Raw genomic sequence first — 18,073 nt, 5'->3', positions numbered from 1 at the left:
AAAAAAAAAATCGCGTCTAACTGCTGTGCGCTACTCGAATCACACAATAGCTCGGACATCCCGAAACATTAATGGTGCAGCTTACTCAGTTTACTAAGTTTGCAAGGATAGAGAGGGGAAGGAATCGTATCGGGTCGTAAGAATTACTGCATGTGGCAATGTATGACTGAAGAGCATACCATAGTGAAGGAAAGAGTCATGCGTGTTAAAGTCCGGATCAATGGATTTTTTGCATTTTCGTTCACAGATTTCCTAGTGCGTGTAATTTGTTTTTCTTGGTTTGACCTTCCCTGCAACGAGGGGGCCCCTAAAACAAACAAGAAAAAATCGCATTTAAGATAATCGCAGAACGGCGGCTCCGAAATGGGATCTTTTCGTCTCAATTTCTTTTTTTCCTTTCCAAAGCACAAAACCGCATTATGTTTATCTGATGGTGTTCTTTGTTCATTTTGGAGACCTCTACACAAGAAAATGATATAATACGCTAGTGGTTACTTAGTCATTCGTTTGTTTTTGGATGGTGTGTCTCATGACACGATTTCGTTCCATAACAGCCGCTTCAAATCCTTTGTATTTAGCCGCGACTTCCATTGGTCAAATTGAAAGAATGACGAAGGAATCGGAGTTCCTTCGGGCTCGTCGTCCGGGTCATGGTACGAGACCAAGTATGGATGTGATAGCGCTTCCGTGGCAGTGATCCGTAGCCTCGGATCGAATTGCAGCATCCGGTCAAGGAGATCAAGAGCGGCTGCAGATGCATTCGGGAACCTACGCCGCCAATTGATCTTGGGATGCTTAGGTAACGAGCGAATGTACTCACGTGCACGTCTATTTTCTACTAGCTCCACCAATTCTTGTTCCGTGGGTGTCCCTAAAGTCTGAAATATCAGGATCAACTGATCTCTGTAATCTTTCCCGGGGAACAACGGTTGTTTCCCCAAGAGCTCGGCAAGAATGCATCCGCATGACCATACGTCCATGGACTTGGAGTACTGTGCAGCTGTTAACATTACTTCCGGTGCTCGGTACCATCGGGTTGCCACATACTCTGTCATTCCCGAAATTGCCGGGTCACCGTCATTAGCCGCCGATGAAGGGGAGTTATCATCCGTGTCATCAGCGTCAACATGGGCATCGCCATCTGTTGCTCTTTCAGATACAATTCTTGCCAAACCAAAATCACAGATTTTCAAATCGCAGTTGCTGTTTAACAACAAATTACTTGGTTTTAAATCTCGATGGATCACATTACTTCCATGCAGCACTTTAAGCGCCCTTAAAGTTTGGTATACAAAATACTGCACATGATCCTCACTTAGTTCCTGCGTCACGATCACTCTATGCAAGTCCGTCTGCATCAACTCTTGAATTATGTACACCTCGTTAAACTGTTCGAAAGATGATGGTTTTTGCACGTCAAATATGCTGATTATGTTTTCGTGTTGGAAATGCTTCAATATCTTGATCTCTCTTAATGTTCTAATAGAAAATAGGGGTTTCTCAAAAGGTTCGATCTTTTTGATAGCAACTATTTCTCCACTGGGTTTGTGCTTCGCTGAACATACCACTCCGTAAGCACCCTCACCGAGAAGCGACTGTAGTTGAAACTCAGAGCTTATGTTAAATACTATCCTCTTGCCCATTGTCACACTATCTATCTCTGGTTCTCTGGATGAATAAAACCAGAGCAAAAATTTGTCCACCCCTTCTTGCCTGAGAATTTATCCATATTTACCCACTTTTAGGTATGATATATATATATGTAATATCTTAAGTCTTCTTGTTTCTCACTAAATCGCCTCAAAACCTCAAACCATCGAAGTTTTCACTTTAATTGTTTGTAATTCATGAACGCGACATTCCCCATATTCCCTTAAGTACGGCCGTTTCATCTTGAAACGAGACTAATTTCTTCAGAGATAATGTGAAACAAGCTGCAACAGTTTAGGGAAAAATTAAGGTTCTTAATTATGTTCACATTCACGTGACGCGTCCTTTTTTTTCCTTCTTCCCTTTTACCAACTTTCAAATGCTCAGAATTGGTATTATCAAAATTGCTAGGAGGAAAAAATAGAATATATCGTACAGATTGTCTTTTGAACCATTGTTCAACAGTTCGTTGTAATTTTGGTCTTAGCGGTAGTTAGCTTGTGTTTCATGTATATACTCAATTACCGATATAAACGAAACCCTTTTACATTGCTTGCAGTACTTTTAACGTCTTTGTCTCATGTTTTGGTGGAATATCCTTATTTGGCTGGGGCTTTGGAACTTTCTGCCCGTTTTGGCTCAGGATTTTAAACCCAAGGTATCGTTCCATTCGGATGTAGACACGCATGGCCGCTTGTCTATCCTCGGATTTGATGATTCGAGAGTAGTTCTTAAACTTCTTCGTGGTGTTGAGCTTTATAGAAGTGAGGATAATGGTGTTACTTGGGATTCGGTGGGATTGCCCCTTTCGTCTGATAACAAACCTCAGGAATGGAATCACTTGGTACTAGATCGGATTTATAAAGCAGATGTTGCATATTTGAGTGGTGAAAACGGCGTTTTAGCTACCGGTGATAAAGGGAAATCTTGGAAACAGTTAACTTTCCTAGACGCAGATAATCATAAGATAGACTTCTCTGATTATTCGAACGTCGGCGATGAAAATCGTAAACCGATTATCAACGTTGAAATCGAGTCACATCCCACAAATAAGAATGCAAGAATTATCAATATCTATGAACTAGGTAAACTGGATGGTAAATTTACCTTAAGGCAGATTTCGTTTTATTCCAAAGATGGTAACAATTTCAAATTGGCCAGCTCTGGTTCTAAAAGTAATGATGATTCAAACCCTTTAAACATGTTTTGTTCATTCGTACAGAAATCATCAAAATCAAAACTGTACAAATTAAAAGACAAGGTAATCTGTCAGGAGAGTACCGTACTATCCCCTTTCGGAGATGTTTCCAGTAAGTTGTATATCACCGATGTTAATTTTAAGAGTTTGAGTCCGTTTGCCGAACAATTACAGGATTTGTCTCCAGCATCAACGTTCATTTCCGATAATCATCTATTTATCTTGACATTATCAGATCGGTTCAATGAAAATTCTGCCGCAAATCTCTGGAGATTGGAAGATGATAGCACTGATAAGTTTGAACAAATATCCCTTGGAACACAGATTCGTAAATCGCTAATGGACGTCAACGAAATAGATGGGAGAGCAATTATTACCATCTACCATAGAGAAAGAAATAAGGATGGTGATAATAATGATGACGAAGATAAATCTCCTTTCGAAGATATTTTTTCCGGTTCCATTGAAGCGTTGATTTCAGATTCATACGGTAAGAACTTCAGACATTTGAGTTTTGATGAACAAAAAGCTTCTTCGTTGACTTTATCGACGTCTATCTTTGTTAAGAAGACAATGTTCGCAACTTGGACCAATACTATGCGGGATTTTGGATTTTTTGATTTTAGATCGAAGGTGTCATTTGATTTGGGCAATACGTGGAGTAAGCTCAAAGTAAGTGATCCCGAAGGTAAATGGAATTACAACTGCGATATCAATAGCGACTCCAATGACTGTGGTTTCCAAATGTTCATCGTTTATGGTGGAGGTGTGGAAGGTGATTCAGATATTTTCAGCCCTGGTATTATAGCCGCCATTGGTGATGTATATGAAGAAAATCCCTCTGGTGATTTCTTAAAAATGGGTACCTTTATTTCAAGAGACGATGGTTCGACCTGGGAAAAGGTACTCGATTTCCCGAGTAGAGTTGTAATGGGTGACTACGGTAATATCATTCTTGCAGTGCCGTTTGATCCAGAATCTGATAAAGACCCGCAGAGCGAATTCTACTTCTCCTTAGACCAAGGGAAAACATTCCAAGAGTACCAACTTGACAAATCGTTCTACCCAACTGAATTATTACCATCTGCTTTGGACGGATCCGGAAATTCATTCATGTTAGTCGGTACAATTATGTCTGAAGATTACCAGAATCTAGAGTCCGTGTCCTACGTCGTTGATTTCTCCGATGCATTCAAGGGTGCCAGCTGTAAAACTTCTGATATGGAAGATTGGTATTACTCTAACGGTCAATGTGTTGACGGTACTATTCTCAAATTCCGTAGAAGAAAGCAAGATGCTCAATGTCTAATTAAGACCACTTACAAAGATCTCACTTTCGAGGAAGAATTGTGTGGCTGTAGCGAACTAGACTACGAATGCGCTGATGATTTCTCCATCGATTCAGCTGGTAAATGCGTACCAGATTTTTCAAAAGCATCTCTCATGGAAAAATGTGAAAGTAAAAAGAGTATTCAATTGGAACCTAAGAAAATATCAAAAACAACTAAATGTAAGAGACCACAAAATATCATAAAAGAGGAGATATCGTGCGCTGCTGTACCTGCCCCATCTAATGTAAAAGTTACCGAAAACAAATTTTCATCGATATTCAAATCGTATCAATACTTTGACACATTCGTACGGGAATCAATTCTTTTCAGGACAGACAAAAGTGAAGCATATGTGTCTCACGATGGTGGTCAAAATATAAAGCAAATTCAAACTGGCGGTGAAGATATTTTAGAGATTAATTTCAACCCCTTCTTCAACTCATCTGCATATCTATTTGGTAAAAACAAAAACTTATTCGCAACACATGATTACGGGCTTTCATTTAAAGTTACCGAGCTTCCTGCAGGAAGACAGTTGGGTTTCCCATTATCCTTCCATGCTAAAGATATTCAGACTTTCATTTACTACGGCGGTGAAAGTTGCGAGTCTTTTTTCGATCCTAACTGCCATGCTGTAGCATACATTACTAGAGATGGAGGGGCATCTTTCGAAAAGCTTTTGGAAGGAGCCTCAAATTGTGAATTCTTGGAGTCAGCTGTAGAAAGTCCAAGAGTAGAAAACGGCATTGTTTGTATGGTAAAAGACAAATCTACCGGTGCAAGAAGTTACGTGTCCTCTACAGACTATTTCAAAACCCAAACAGTTCTCTATTCTGATATTTTAGGATTCATGTCCACTGGTGGCTATATTGTAGTAGCAGTGTCGCATGGTGAACGTCAACTACGTGCATACCTAACCATAGATGGTGTGGAATATTCAGAAGCAGTTTTACCTGCAGACCTTGATTCTTATGAACAAAAAGCCTTCACAGTCCTTGGATCACAGGAAGGAGCAATATTCATGCATATGACGACTAACCTTGATAAGAATGAAGAATTCGGAGCATTACTAAAGTCTAATACCGAAGGTACATCTTTTGTCATTTTAGAAAGAGCAGTCAACAGAAACAGCTTTGGCTTTGTTGATTTTGAAAAAATTCAAGGTCTTGAAGGGATAATATTGATCAACACTGTTGCAAATGCGAAGGAAATAGTTGAAAGCAAAGATAAAACTTCACAGAAGAAATTAAAAACTAAAATAACCTTCAATGATGGTGCTGATTGGACGTACATCAAGCCACCATCTGTGGATTCTGAAGGTAAAAAGTATAATTGCAACCCAAAAAACCTAGAAAAGTGTTCCTTAAACCTTCATGGATTCACAGAACGAAAAGATGTTAGGGATACATATTCTTCTGGCTCAGCTATTGGCTATATGTTTGCCTTGGGTAATGTTGGAGAATATTTGACTCCGGTGAGCGAAGCATCTACTTTTATGACCAACGATGGCGGTATATCTTGGTCTGAGGTAAAGAAAGGGTCTTATCAATGGGAGTATGGTGATCACGGAAGTGTGTTGGTGCTTGTCAAAGATAACGAACCAACTGATACAGTCAGCTACTCCATAAACGGTGGAAAGACTTGGAAAGACTACCAGTTCGCTTCAGAAAAGATAAATGTATATGATTTGGTCACTGTCCCAAGAGACTCTGCAATGAGATTCTTAGTAATTGGATCCTCAGTAAATGTTCGTGGCGAAGAAACAAGAACTTATACGTTGGACTTTGTGGACATGTTTTCACGTCAATGTCAATATTCGAAAGATGATCTAAAAGATTTCGAATATATTTCATTAAGTCACCCTAACACCAAGGAGTGCTTGTTTGGACACAAGGCAAAATATTTACGTAAAAAGTCTGACGATTGTTATGTCGGCATGGCACCTCTCGAAGATAAATTTAGGATTTTTGCAAACTGTTCCTGTACCAGAAATGACTATGAATGTGATTATAATTTCATGCGTGTGTCTGATGGTACTTGCAAGTTAATCGATGGCTTAAAACCAGCAGATCCTAAAGACATCTGCTCCAAAGACAATTCCTTAATCGAATACTTCGAACCAACTGGCTATAGAAAGATCGCTCTTTCTACCTGCAATGGCGGATTGATGCTCGCTAACTCTGATAGTCCTCACCCTTGTCCAGGAAAAGAGAAAGAGTTCAAAGAGAAGTATAAAGTAAACCATACATCATTCTTAGCAATATGGATCTTTGCTGTTCTGATATTCACTGGCATGCTGTCATTCATTTATTATAGAGGTATAAAGAGGAATGGTGGGTTTGCTCGTTTCGGTGAAATTAGATTAGGAGATGATGACCTCATAGAAGAGAACAATACCGATAGAGCTGTAAACACAGTTCTTAGAAACGGAGTGTTCCTCTTCTCTAATGTTTACACCGGTCTTCAATATTTCGGACACCAAGTGGGGAATTTCTTCAAGAGAGGCTTAAGCAGATTTGGAAACACAACAGGTCCAAGTTATCAATCCCTCTTACACGATCAATTTTTAGATGACGCAGATGATTTACTTGTTGGACACGATGAAGATGCTGACGATCTTGCAAGTTTCATCGAGAATGAGGGTAATTTTGAAATCGGTAACGACGAAGAAGTTGACCTCTCATCTGATACACCAACCCATGCACCATATTCTGATAACCCAGAGGAAGCGAATCCTCATGAGTCAACTTAAAACATCAACACTTACCTAGTTTATGTTTTTGAAGATACTCGAACTCTTTAACATTATACATAATTTTCGTATAGAAAATGGATTTTAATTTAACTTTCGGGTAGTTCACTACTAACAGCTTATAATCTTTATAAAGTAAACATAGAGGCATATATGAGTGTCATACCTTGAAATTTTTTCAGTCTTTCTGATCAGTTAATCTTTGAATAAACCTTTTTCAATGTGAAAATGTGAAATTTAAACCTGGATAAGAATAACTAACAATACAAGAGAAGCGAATATTGATGTCGGCTCGATTCCGGTAGTATGTGTTCAGAGTTTGTCTAATCTCTCATCTTTTCGAAAAGGATCAAGGAACAAACATGGCTAAGTTCAAACCAGAATGGTTTTATTTTAAACTAAAGGTAACGTCGCATGATTCGGAAAAAGACAATGAGATCCAAGTGGATAAAGTAACTTGGCTTCAAATGTTGAATACAGCTTTGAAAAGATCTCACGGTGTATTTGGCGAAGCAATTGAGTACGAATTATTATACGTGGATAATTTGGATACTATTGCAAAGGTAAGCGTCAATGATACTGATATTTTTACTACTGCCATAAGCACTTACATAGCGAGCGATGAGTTGGTCGGTACCTCACTAATAATAAATGTGCTCGAACAAAGCAATAACCTGTCCGGATTGACCGTTCATGAGGATGATAGAATATGGTTCAAGAAATTGGTAGAATCCGAAGCCGAGATAGAAGCTGAATCCAAAGAAAAAGAAAGATTATAAACTAAATCATAAATATTGATGCATAAAATAATAATAACCCAGAATGGTGGAACACGGAAGAACGATTACTTCCATTGAAAGAAGCCACAAGATGCTTCTGGATCATCTTTTTCGCCTTTTGATCGATTGCACACCCAAAACTTTTTACCAAAGCTTTTGTCAGTCTTAGAGACTCGAAGAACAGCTTCTTCACCATGTTCACAAACTGGTGCTTTTCCAAGCATTTCCTCGAAAGCCTTCATATGTGCACTCTTGACGCGCGACTGAGGCTGTATCGATACATTTTTGTTTTGATCTTTGGAAACTGTTGCTGAGGCCAGAGCATTCATGCCGTTATATTGCTTGACATTCAGTGGTTTTACTACTTTGCCCGTGCTTGTCGTGGAAGGACTGGTGCTTTTGCGATTGGCCTTGCGGAACATATCTAAAATGTTCCCATGGTTCAAGAAATATCTCGTGGCAGCCTCAAATTTTGGCTTATTGAAGCTTTCATGTTTAAGTTCGAGGTTATCTACCTTGATATCAGCAAAAACTGGACAGTGATCTGATCCCATAATAGTGGTCAAAATATCACCGTCCGTAATATTATCCTTTAATCCTTTGCTGACAAAGATATAATCAACACGAGAACCGTAATTGACCGGCCGAGTATTTAACAACGTATTCCAGACTGTATACATTTTTAGTCTGTCCCTACCCTGTATCTTTCGCGTAGAATCTACTAAAATACCCTCTTGTGCATATTTTGAAATTATGGAATCGCATAGCATTGTATTAAGCAACCTTCTTCCAATGCGAGATGGGTCCATGATGAACTGAACGCATTTCTCATTAAACTTTTCTTCAATTTCAGAGCCCGTCTTCTGTTGAGATAAAGAAATAGATGATTCATCTAGTGCCGTAGCATGATCTTTCAAATCTCTGCAAACATTTATGTCCCCCATTAGCACGACATGCTTCCCTAACCCGTGCAAATTTCTTATCCGCTTGAAGAGTAGCTTTAAAAACGTCAGCCGAGACAATTCTCCTTCTTCGGTTTGTGACGAGTTAGCAGGGCAGTATGTTGAAAAGATAACAACATTACAAGCCAATTCGATGATGATACATCTTCCCTCGCTGTCAATATCAAGAAGGTCGTTTTCATCAGCAAAATCCAAACCAGTATATCCACCAATCCCTTCTGAACTCTCACGATAGGATATGCCATTAGCTTGCACTCGGAGAAGCCCCGTAATTCCTTCCTCTGCCTTAATGACCTTTAAGTGATGTCTTAATGGATCATCTTCTGATGGTGTACGAATCCAGCATCCAACCCCACTGTACCCTTTCCTCTTTTGAGATATAGTAATATATGATTGGTAACCTTCCACTTTACCCCATTTAGATATACTTTTAGCATCTATCTTCAATTCCTGTAGTGTCACTATATCTGCTTGAAACAACTCGAATGCTAGTTTCAATGAATTGTTCATCCTACTAAAAGGATAATGTTGGAAAAGAGTTCTTACTCCATTCACATTGAAAGTTACGAACCGTACTCCAGTTTTATCTTTCACTTCATCCATAATCAATGGTTCAGGCACATAACTCTCTGGTAATCTTCTATATAGAGCAGTTGCACGTATATAGATATGGCTCACTCTCTTTTTCTATTAAGCATCTGTGCTGCAGTTCTTGTTATCTAATTGAATTATTGGATCTTAATAGCAAGCATCTTACAAATAATGCACATCGACCGTAAGATGAAGATTATATGTAAAAATGAGACCTGTATATAAATCATGAACTAACTGAATTTGAGATATGTCGTTAAAAAGGAAACTAACTAGTTACTAATTATGCCGCATAGGTTTTTGCAGCTAGCAGTTCTGATATTAAGCTCTTTTCTTTGTAAATCACCAAAATAAGTAACAATAATGCCAAAATGACGTTAATAAGTAGTTCCCGCATATTTTCCACATAGCCTATGAAATACCAATCTAGGGCACCGATTATGGCTGCGATGAGAGCAACGTTCTTGAAGGTGGAAATGTTTGGCAAGATTGATTGAGTAGTTTCAGTTGACGATTCTTTTAGTAGGTAATGGTAAAATTTATGAATAAAGTTACCACAGTATGCTATTCTCAAAGCCATGTTCAAAATGTTACTGACAATGAGCCCTTCTAGTGATAGGTCAAAATATTCTATGAATAACCAACAGTTGAACAAGAAAATGCCTGAGAAGAGCATCATGACGTATGAATGTTTGAAAATCTGATCACCGGAGGCAACACTTTGGAAAAACGCCTCGAAGATACCATTCAAGGAAAGGAATGGAATATAGAAGCAGTAAGTTCTTATTGTTTCTAAAAATGAGGTACTTGACCACTTAGATCCAATGACAAATTTCAATAAGTATGACGAATTGATTGGTCCGAATATTATAATGAAGAGTGATAAGTACAGATAAAACTTGGTTAGGTCAATCAAGACCTTCATAGATAACCATAAGTTCTTCTTCGACGATACGCTTAACAAGCGCGCTAAAAACAAGCGTAATGCCTCCTCAATCGGAGCAAACAATAGTCTTGTTATCAAAGAGCCGTAATTTGAAAGAAGAGAGTATATACCTTGCTCTTCCACCGTGCACAACGAATTTATGATTAGCTTATCACCTTCTGTTAACAAATGCTTGAAGCATAGCTGGAAATACACTTTTTTGAAGTGCTGAACGGTATCATTTTGGAAATAGTATGACTCTTGTCTTGTTTCAGGCCTGATTTTTGTCAACTTGTAGCTATAACGCTCTCCAGTAGTATAGACCTCTGAGTAATAATTGTAGGAGTAACATGCAAGTAAAGTCATCGCGTGAACGAGCTTACCAACTGCAAATGCAAAAATAGCGATCCCTTCTTGTTTGTAATCATCATGCAACTCTAGCCCAACTCCGTTCACCATTTTCTCAAACCAGACAACTATAATAAAGTTCGCAACACATGCAAAGGTGACACCTAAACTCTCATATTTGGATCTGATAAAGTGATTGAGTAAATATTGATGTACCAAGTAGAACGGTTCACTGACCAACTCAATCAATATACTAAGCCATATAAGGAATATGGAGGCTTTGAAGTATGGAAGGTCAATGAAGTACGAATTTAGATTAGAGTATTGCCATGAAATTAGGATAATAGACAATGGTAACCCAATCACAAACGGTATATAACCAAAATTAATCAGGGATTGCAAAGTTCTCGTATCCTCACCATCCTCTACTTTTTCCAATTTGCCGCTATCTGTTGTAGATTTGATCCGTAAGGTGGAGATCCGAATCGATTCTCTACTGAAGAATAGTACTGTAGAAAGTAAAAACTCTAGGAAAGAGGTAATACCAAAAATTCGGGGGGATAAATAACGCACTAGCAAAGTGTTCAACAAGAAATTAACCCCTTTACTCAACGTTTGTCCCAACATTAGAAATAAGACTCCATTGGCGAATTTGTTCATATGCTCATTCTTGACATTCATTCTTACCAAATGATATGAAGTAACTTTGCACCCTTCTTAAAGAACAATGCTGAGCACTAGCACCTACAGCAGTATAAACCAATCCTATCGATGAGCACTGGCCGTTTATTGGATCTTATTAGTGTCTTTCTTTGCCAATGTATACATTGAAAAATCTCGATCTTTGACGTTCAGCAAATTCAAAATCATCAACAAACCTTAAAATACCCATTCATGACTATTAACTACATAATAAAAATACTAAGTGTTTAAGGTCTTTCACTGATTTGGTCTGTTATGAAGATCAGAGCTAGCGACACCTACTAAATATGGATACAGAGACAGAAGCTGAGAAGCAAGAGAGGCATAATAACTATCTTAACGAACTAGCGGAGCAAGATCGATGGCTTCCGATTAACAACGTCGCAAGACTAATGAAAAACACGTTGCCAGCGACCACAAAGGTATCTAAAGATGCGAAGGAATGTATGCAAGAGTGCGTAAGCGAATTCATATCGTTTGTCACTAGCGAGGCCTGTGATAGATGTACCAGTGGGAAGCGTAAGACTATTAACGGTGAAGATATTCTTCTATCGCTACATGCATTGGGATTCGAGAACTATGCCGAAGTGCTCAAGATTTACCTAGCAAAATACAGACAACAACAGGCAATAAAGAATCAGATGATGTACCCTAAGGAGGATGTGGAAGGTTCATACACAGAAGAAGAATCAAGGGCAGAAGACGCAGATCACGTGACACAGGAAAGGCAGCAACCTCTTCATCCTGTGCCTTCTTCAGCTTCCACGACGACAAGCACAGAGGTATCGGCATCAGAACATGTACAGTCGTCTTCAAAAAGCACTCATAATCCAGCACAAGCTCAACCACGGATTGTCGTCCAACAGCCACTGGGATCGCGCCATTCTACTGCGGATCACTTGTAACATTACCTCTTTCTCACTATAACAAAACGCATCTATATATATATATATATATATAGATATGTATGGATGTACTTAAATATTTAACGACCACGGCTCAATCACATACCAAGGAGGGATCTTAACGTACAATTTAATGCCAATTGGCAAGCAAGTGGTACGATAGGTCCGTCTTGACAGATTATATTTTCCGTATTAGTGCTAAAATGTCATTTTCCGGTGATATTTGCGCCACCGGTATTTATAATATTTGTAAGATAAATACCAATTTATACAACTAAGGAACACTTGGATTCCGGTAACATTTTAAGAGGGAAAAAGGCCTTTCATAGTAGTAGCACAATAGATACATTAGGAGGTATATTCCAATCTAGTTTTGATCTAATACCCAGGATTTTTGATCAACTGAAATCAGATACGGAAGTGATTATTTATTTGGTTTCGAAGGTGTTTTTTAACTGTGACTTTTAGTTTCAATAGAGCAGCTTCTAACGGATAGTCACAAAATTGAGATACAGTTTACTACACACCTAGTCGAACAGCTTCTGATACCGGGTGACTAGCTTTTTTTCCCTCAGTTTATTTCAAGTGCAAAGGAGATCACAATGTTAAGAAGTAGTAGATCCCGCCTTGTGACCAGGAACATCCTTTTGCGTCAATTCAAGAATGGTAACAACGTCAGGTTGATGAATGCAACGAGGTTCCAGCATAATGGCATAGTTGGTAACGAAAAGTTAGCTTCGGATTCTCAGAAGTTTGTGGATGAGTCTTATCACTGGATGCAATATCGGAAACAGATGAACGACCCTGTTTCAAGACAGAGACTTGAACAGTTGGAATCCCAATGGGTAAAAAGCATACAGTTGAAGCAGGATGATAAGGGCAAGGATATAGATCAGCCAGAATCTGAAAACAGGAAGAAAGAAGAGGAACAAGTCCCTACTGAAGAAAAGGACAACGATACTGCAAAGGAATCGGAAACATCTCAGCAACGGGATTCTGTTGCAGAGACTCAGGGCCCAGCTAGCACTTCTGGAGGAGCATCGGGTAACGGAGAATCATCAGGTAATGGAAGCGGTGATGATGGTAACAATGGAAGTGGTAATGGAAAACCTTCCAAGAACGCTAAACAACCGTTCCCCGAAGTTTATCCCCAAGTGATGGCATTACCAATATCTCGCCGTCCATTATTCCCTGGTTTTTACAAAGCAGTTGTAATTTCAGATGAAAGAGTCATGAAAGCGATTAAAGATATGTCAGATCGTCAACAACCATACATTGGTGCATTTTTGTTGAAGGATTCTACTGTTGATACCGATGTGATTCATAAAGCTGATGAAGTTTACAATGTCGGTGTCTTCGCCCAAGTTACAAGCGCATTCCCAAGTAAAGACGAAAAGACTGGTGCTGAAACGATGACCGCTCTATTATACCCACACAGAAGAATCAAATTGGATGAATTGATCCCACCAACTTCTGAACAAAACCTGAAGGATGAATCAGATGTATCCAAGAGCGAAGGTGTCGAAAATAATGAACAAGAGGTAGTTAAGGCCTCTTTACAAAAGATGGAAAATATGAAGGATGTTGAAGAAGATGACGATGAGAATTTGACCGGGTTCTTGAAAGATTATGATGTTTCATTGGTCAATGTATCCAATTTGGCTGACAAAGAATTTAATCCGAATTCCCCCGTCATCAATGCGTTGACCTCTGAAATTTTGAAAGTGTTTAAAGAGATTTCTCAATTGAATACCATGTTCAGAGAACAGATTGCAACTTTTTCAGCATCAATTCAATCTGCCACCACAAATATTTTCGAAGAGCCAGCAAGATTGGCTGATTTTGCCGCTGCCGTTTCTGCTGGCGAAGAAGAGGAATTACAAGAAATCCTTGAATCCTTGGACATTGAGCAACGTCTTGAAAAGGCATTGACAGTGTTAAAGAAAGAGTTGATGAATGCTGAACTACAAAATAAAATCTCTAAAGACGTTGAAACTAAGATTCAAAAGAGGCAGAGAGAGTATTATCTAATGGAACAATTGAAAGGAATCAAGAGAGAGTTGGGTATAGATGATGGTCGTGATAAATTAATTGAATCTTTCAAAGATCGTGTATCTAAGCTACAATTACCGGAAACAGTTCAAAAAGTATTTGATGACGAAATCACTAAATTAGCGACTCTCGAAACTTCACAATCTGAATTTGGTGTGATTAGAAACTACTTGGATTGGATCACTTCCCTACCTTGGGGTATTATATCTAAAGAACAGTACAGTATACCAAAGGCGAAAAAAATCTTAGATGAAGATCACTATGGTATGAAGGACGTCAAAGATCGTATTCTTGAGTTCATCGCCGTTGGTAAGCTTCTCGGGAAGGTTGATGGTAAGATCATCTGTTTTGTTGGACCACCTGGTGTGGGTAAGACATCCATTGGTAAGTCCATTGCTCGCTCTTTGAACAGACAATTTTTCAGATTCTCAGTAGGTGGTATGACTGATGTGGCTGAAATCAAAGGTCACAGAAGAACCTATATTGGTGCTTTGCCAGGTAGAGTCATCCAAGCTTTAAAGAAATGTCAAACTCAAAACCCGTTGATTTTGATTGACGAAATTGATAAGATTGGGCACGGCGGTATCCATGGGGACCCCGCCGCAGCGCTATTAGAATTATTAGACCCAGAACAAAACAATAGTTTCTTGGACAACTATATGGATATTCCAATCGATTTGTCTAAAGTTTTATTCGTTTGCACCGCTAATTCTTTAGAAACTATCCCAAGACCATTGTTGGACCGTATGGAAGTCATTGAACTAACTGGTTATGTTGCTGAAGAAAAGGTTAAGATCGCAGAAAATTATCTATCGCCAAGTGCAAAGAAATCTGCTGGTTTAGATAATGCTAACGTCAACATTACCGAGAATGCTATTGTTTCTTTGATGAAGCATTACTGCAGAGAAAGTGGTGTTAGATCATTGAAAAAGCACATTGAGAAAATCTACCGTAAGGCTGCGTTGAACGTCGTTAAACAATTGAGCATAGACGATAAACCTATGGAAAATGAAGAAGTGAAGGATCAAAAGGATATAAAGGTCAAGCAATCCGAAAACAAATCTAGTGCTGAAGCATCGACCGTAGAATCCACTACTGAAGAAAATGAACTGATCAAGACCCAAAAATCTCACGATAACAAGGGTTCCTTAGAAGTACCGGAAACTGTTTCTGTGACTGTAGACGAAAACAACCTAAAGGATTACGTAGGTCCACCAATCTTCACTACTGATAGATTATACGAATCTACTCCTCCTGGTGTTGTGATGGGTCTTGCATGGACTAGCATGGGTGGATGTGCAATGTACGTAGAGAGTGTTTTAGAACAGCCTTTGACACATTCAACTCAACCTACTTTAGAACGTACCGGCCAACTTGGAGATGTAATGAAGGAATCCTCTAGACTAGCATACTCTTTCTCAAAGATGTACTTGGCCAAGAAGTTCCCAGAAAATAGATTCTTTGAAGTTGCAAAGATCCATTTGCATTGCCCTGAAGGTGCTACACCAAAGGATGGTCCATCTGCAGGTGTGACAATGGCCTCTTCATTCTTATCACTGGCTTTGAATAAGGGTCTTGACCCAACAGTGGCTATGACCGGTGAATTGACTTTGACTGGTAAAGTTTTGAGGATCGGTGGGTTAAGAGAAAAGGCCGTAGCAGCCAAGAGATCTGGTGCCAAGACTATCATTTTCCCCAAAGACAATTTGTCAGACTGGGCTGAGCTTCCAGAGAATGTGAAGGAAGGATTGGAACCTTTGGCCGCAGACTGGTACGAAGATGTTTTCCAAAGACTATTCGGAGACGTAGACACTAACAAGGGTAACACCGTTTGGTCAGAAGACTTCAAGAAGATTGATGAAAAACGCAACAAGGAAACTAAATAAATCAAACCCAATGTCATTTATCTTATTTAGTCCCATGTAAATATATACACTACTGTAAACTAAACACAGACGAATTTGATACGAATCCACCGCCGAATGAACCCCAGGTACTACCATTCTACTTAAACAACGATTATTTGGATATACAGACAAAACGTACACGAATTCCCCATGCGGCCTTCAAATAAGTATAGAGAATTTATAGATATTAACAACATCGACAAACTGGCCAAATATAACGACATGTCAACTCGTTATTCAATAGTACGTTTTATCGGGCTTCTTTCTGCTGACGCTTTTATATAGTTCCCTTCACGTTATGGAATGATCAGGCTCAATATAAAAAAAAAAAAAAATGGAACGATGAAGCCTTTCACTAGTAACATTAACAGAAGTAAGTATTGAACCACAGAGGCCAGATTCGATCTTTTGAAGCTGACAACCTAGTTATCACTATGTTCAGAACTTTGGTTCTTGGAGGCAGAGGCCTCAGCGGTATTCGCATAAGTTCCCGTGGTTTAATGACCCGTTCAATATCAAATTTGGTAAAGACAAAGAATGTGATTCCCACTGTTGCTCTTAAGAGAGCTTTGCCAACAGTTTCAATGGCGTATTTCCATACCAGATCTATTGTCAGGGAAGCTGTACAGGTATCGCAAACTACTGGTAATGGTATAACAACAGCTACGGCATCCACGGCTAAACAAGCTAAGTCAAAACCCTTGCTAAATTCATCAAAAGTGGTAGGGTACTGGTTAGTTGGTACTTCAATTCTTGTGTTTGGTATTGTCGTTCTCGGGGGGTTAACCAGACTTACTGAATCTGGGTTATCTATTACAGAATGGAGACCTGTCGCTGGTACTTTACCACCCTTGAACCAGCAGGAATGGGAAAATGAATTCACCAAGTATAAAAGTTCTCCAGAATTTAAACAGTTGAACTCTCATATTACCTTGGATGAATTCAAGTTCATTTTCTTTATGGAATGGATTCATAGACTATGGGGCCGTGCTATCGGTGCTGTATTCATTCTGCCTGCTGTCTACTTTGCTGTCGCTAGGAAGACATCACCTCATGTTAATAAAAGATTGTTTGGTTTATCAGCACTACTAGGTTTACAAGGTTTTATCGGTTGGTGGATGGTCAAGTCTGGTTTGGATGAAACACAATTGAAGGAAAGAAAGTCCAAACCGACTGTCTCACAGTACAGATTGACTACACATTTGGGTACCGCTTTCATGTTATATATGGGTATGCTCTGGACCGGGTTTGAGATCTTGAGAGAGGCCAAATGGGTTAAAAACCCATCCGAAGCTCTTGTTTTATTCTCAAAACTAGATAACCCAGCACTAGCTCCATTGAGAAGATCTGCACTTGGTCTACTAGCTTTGACCTTTGTTACTGCGATGTCTGGGGGTTTGGTTGCTGGTCTGGATGCTGGTCTAATCTACAATACTTTCCCTCACATGGGTGATGATTGGGTACCAAGTAAACGTGAATTAATCGACGAAAACTTTGCTAGAAAAGAAGACAAGAGTGATATGTTTTGGAGAAATATGTTGGAAAACCCAACTACGGTTCAACTGAATCATAGGATTTTGGCTACAACCACTTTCTTCGCTGTGTTTGCATTCCACATGTACTGTAACAGAAACAAGGCTATCATTCCTAAACAAGTTCTACGTACTGCTCATGGTATGATGGGTCTTGCCACTTTACAAGTCACTCTAGGTATTTTTACCTTGTTATATTTGGTTCCAATCCCTCTAGCTTCTGCTCACCAAGCTGGTGCCTTGGCATTATTGACAGGTTCATTGTTGTTTGCTTCTCAATTGAGAAAACCAAGAGCCGCAATTAGAATCCTCACCGGTGGACTCTATACACAACAGCAAAAGGCCTCTTCTAAAATCTTAACTGAGGCTTCCAAACTTGCGAAGTGATCTTGGGAACTACGAATGGATCCTTTTTTTTCAATTATTTTCTTGTTTGTCC

The 18,073-nt window shown here is 39.2% G+C and overlaps 8 protein-coding genes across 8 annotated transcripts; 5 read left to right on the top strand and 3 right to left on the bottom strand.

The window, feature by feature from the left end:
- Positions 1-527: 527 nt before the first annotated feature.
- On the bottom strand, positions 528-1,643 carry FUS3 (mitogen-activated serine/threonine-protein kinase FUS3; the record flags this gene model as incomplete). Its single annotated transcript, XM_454426.1, has 1 exon — positions 528-1,643. The coding sequence occupies one exon, from the start codon at positions 1,641-1,643 to the stop codon at positions 528-530; it is 1,116 nt and encodes a 371-aa protein (XP_454426.1).
- Positions 1,644-2,230: 587 nt separating this feature from the next.
- PEP1 (type I sorting receptor) lies at positions 2,231-6,931 on the top strand (the record flags this gene model as incomplete). Its single annotated transcript, XM_454425.1, has 1 exon — positions 2,231-6,931. One exon carries the CDS (start codon positions 2,231-2,233, stop codon positions 6,929-6,931), a length of 4,701 nt encoding a protein of 1,566 aa, XP_454425.1.
- Positions 6,932-7,293: 362 nt separating this feature from the next.
- On the top strand, positions 7,294-7,710 carry POP8 (ribonuclease P; the record flags this gene model as incomplete). Its single annotated transcript, XM_454424.1, has 1 exon — positions 7,294-7,710. The coding sequence occupies one exon, from the start codon at positions 7,294-7,296 to the stop codon at positions 7,708-7,710; it is 417 nt and encodes a 138-aa protein (XP_454424.1).
- Positions 7,711-7,775: 65 nt separating this feature from the next.
- Positions 7,776-9,275, bottom strand: APN2 (DNA-(apurinic or apyrimidinic site) lyase APN2; the record flags this gene model as incomplete). Its single annotated transcript, XM_454423.1, has 1 exon — positions 7,776-9,275. The coding sequence occupies one exon, from the start codon at positions 9,273-9,275 to the stop codon at positions 7,776-7,778; it is 1,500 nt and encodes a 499-aa protein (XP_454423.1).
- A 271-nt stretch (positions 9,276-9,546) lies between these two features.
- RFT1 (glycolipid translocation protein) lies at positions 9,547-11,217 on the bottom strand (the record flags this gene model as incomplete). Its single annotated transcript, XM_454422.1, has 1 exon — positions 9,547-11,217. The coding sequence occupies one exon, from the start codon at positions 11,215-11,217 to the stop codon at positions 9,547-9,549; it is 1,671 nt and encodes a 556-aa protein (XP_454422.1).
- Positions 11,218-11,525: 308 nt separating this feature from the next.
- HAP3 (Hap3p) lies at positions 11,526-12,143 on the top strand (the record flags this gene model as incomplete). Its single annotated transcript, XM_454421.1, has 1 exon — positions 11,526-12,143. The coding sequence occupies one exon, from the start codon at positions 11,526-11,528 to the stop codon at positions 12,141-12,143; it is 618 nt and encodes a 205-aa protein (XP_454421.1).
- A 602-nt stretch (positions 12,144-12,745) lies between these two features.
- PIM1 (ATP-dependent Lon protease PIM1) lies at positions 12,746-16,081 on the top strand (the record flags this gene model as incomplete). The annotated part of the gene is made up of 1 exon (XM_454420.1): positions 12,746-16,081. One exon carries the CDS (start codon positions 12,746-12,748, stop codon positions 16,079-16,081), a length of 3,336 nt encoding a protein of 1,111 aa, XP_454420.1.
- Positions 16,082-16,536: 455 nt separating this feature from the next.
- Positions 16,537-18,021, top strand: COX15 (Cox15p; the record flags this gene model as incomplete). Its single annotated transcript, XM_454418.1, has 1 exon — positions 16,537-18,021. One exon carries the CDS (start codon positions 16,537-16,539, stop codon positions 18,019-18,021), a length of 1,485 nt encoding a protein of 494 aa, XP_454418.1.
- Positions 18,022-18,073: the final 52 nt, after the last annotated feature.

Source organism: Kluyveromyces lactis, assembly GCF_000002515.2.
Source record: "Kluyveromyces lactis strain NRRL Y-1140 chromosome E complete sequence".
Classification (NCBI taxonomy): Eukaryota; Fungi; Ascomycota; class Saccharomycetes; order Saccharomycetales; family Saccharomycetaceae; genus Kluyveromyces; species Kluyveromyces lactis.
The sequence above is the reverse complement of the archived record's forward strand: the minus strand, read 5'-3'. Positions and strand labels throughout refer to the sequence as shown.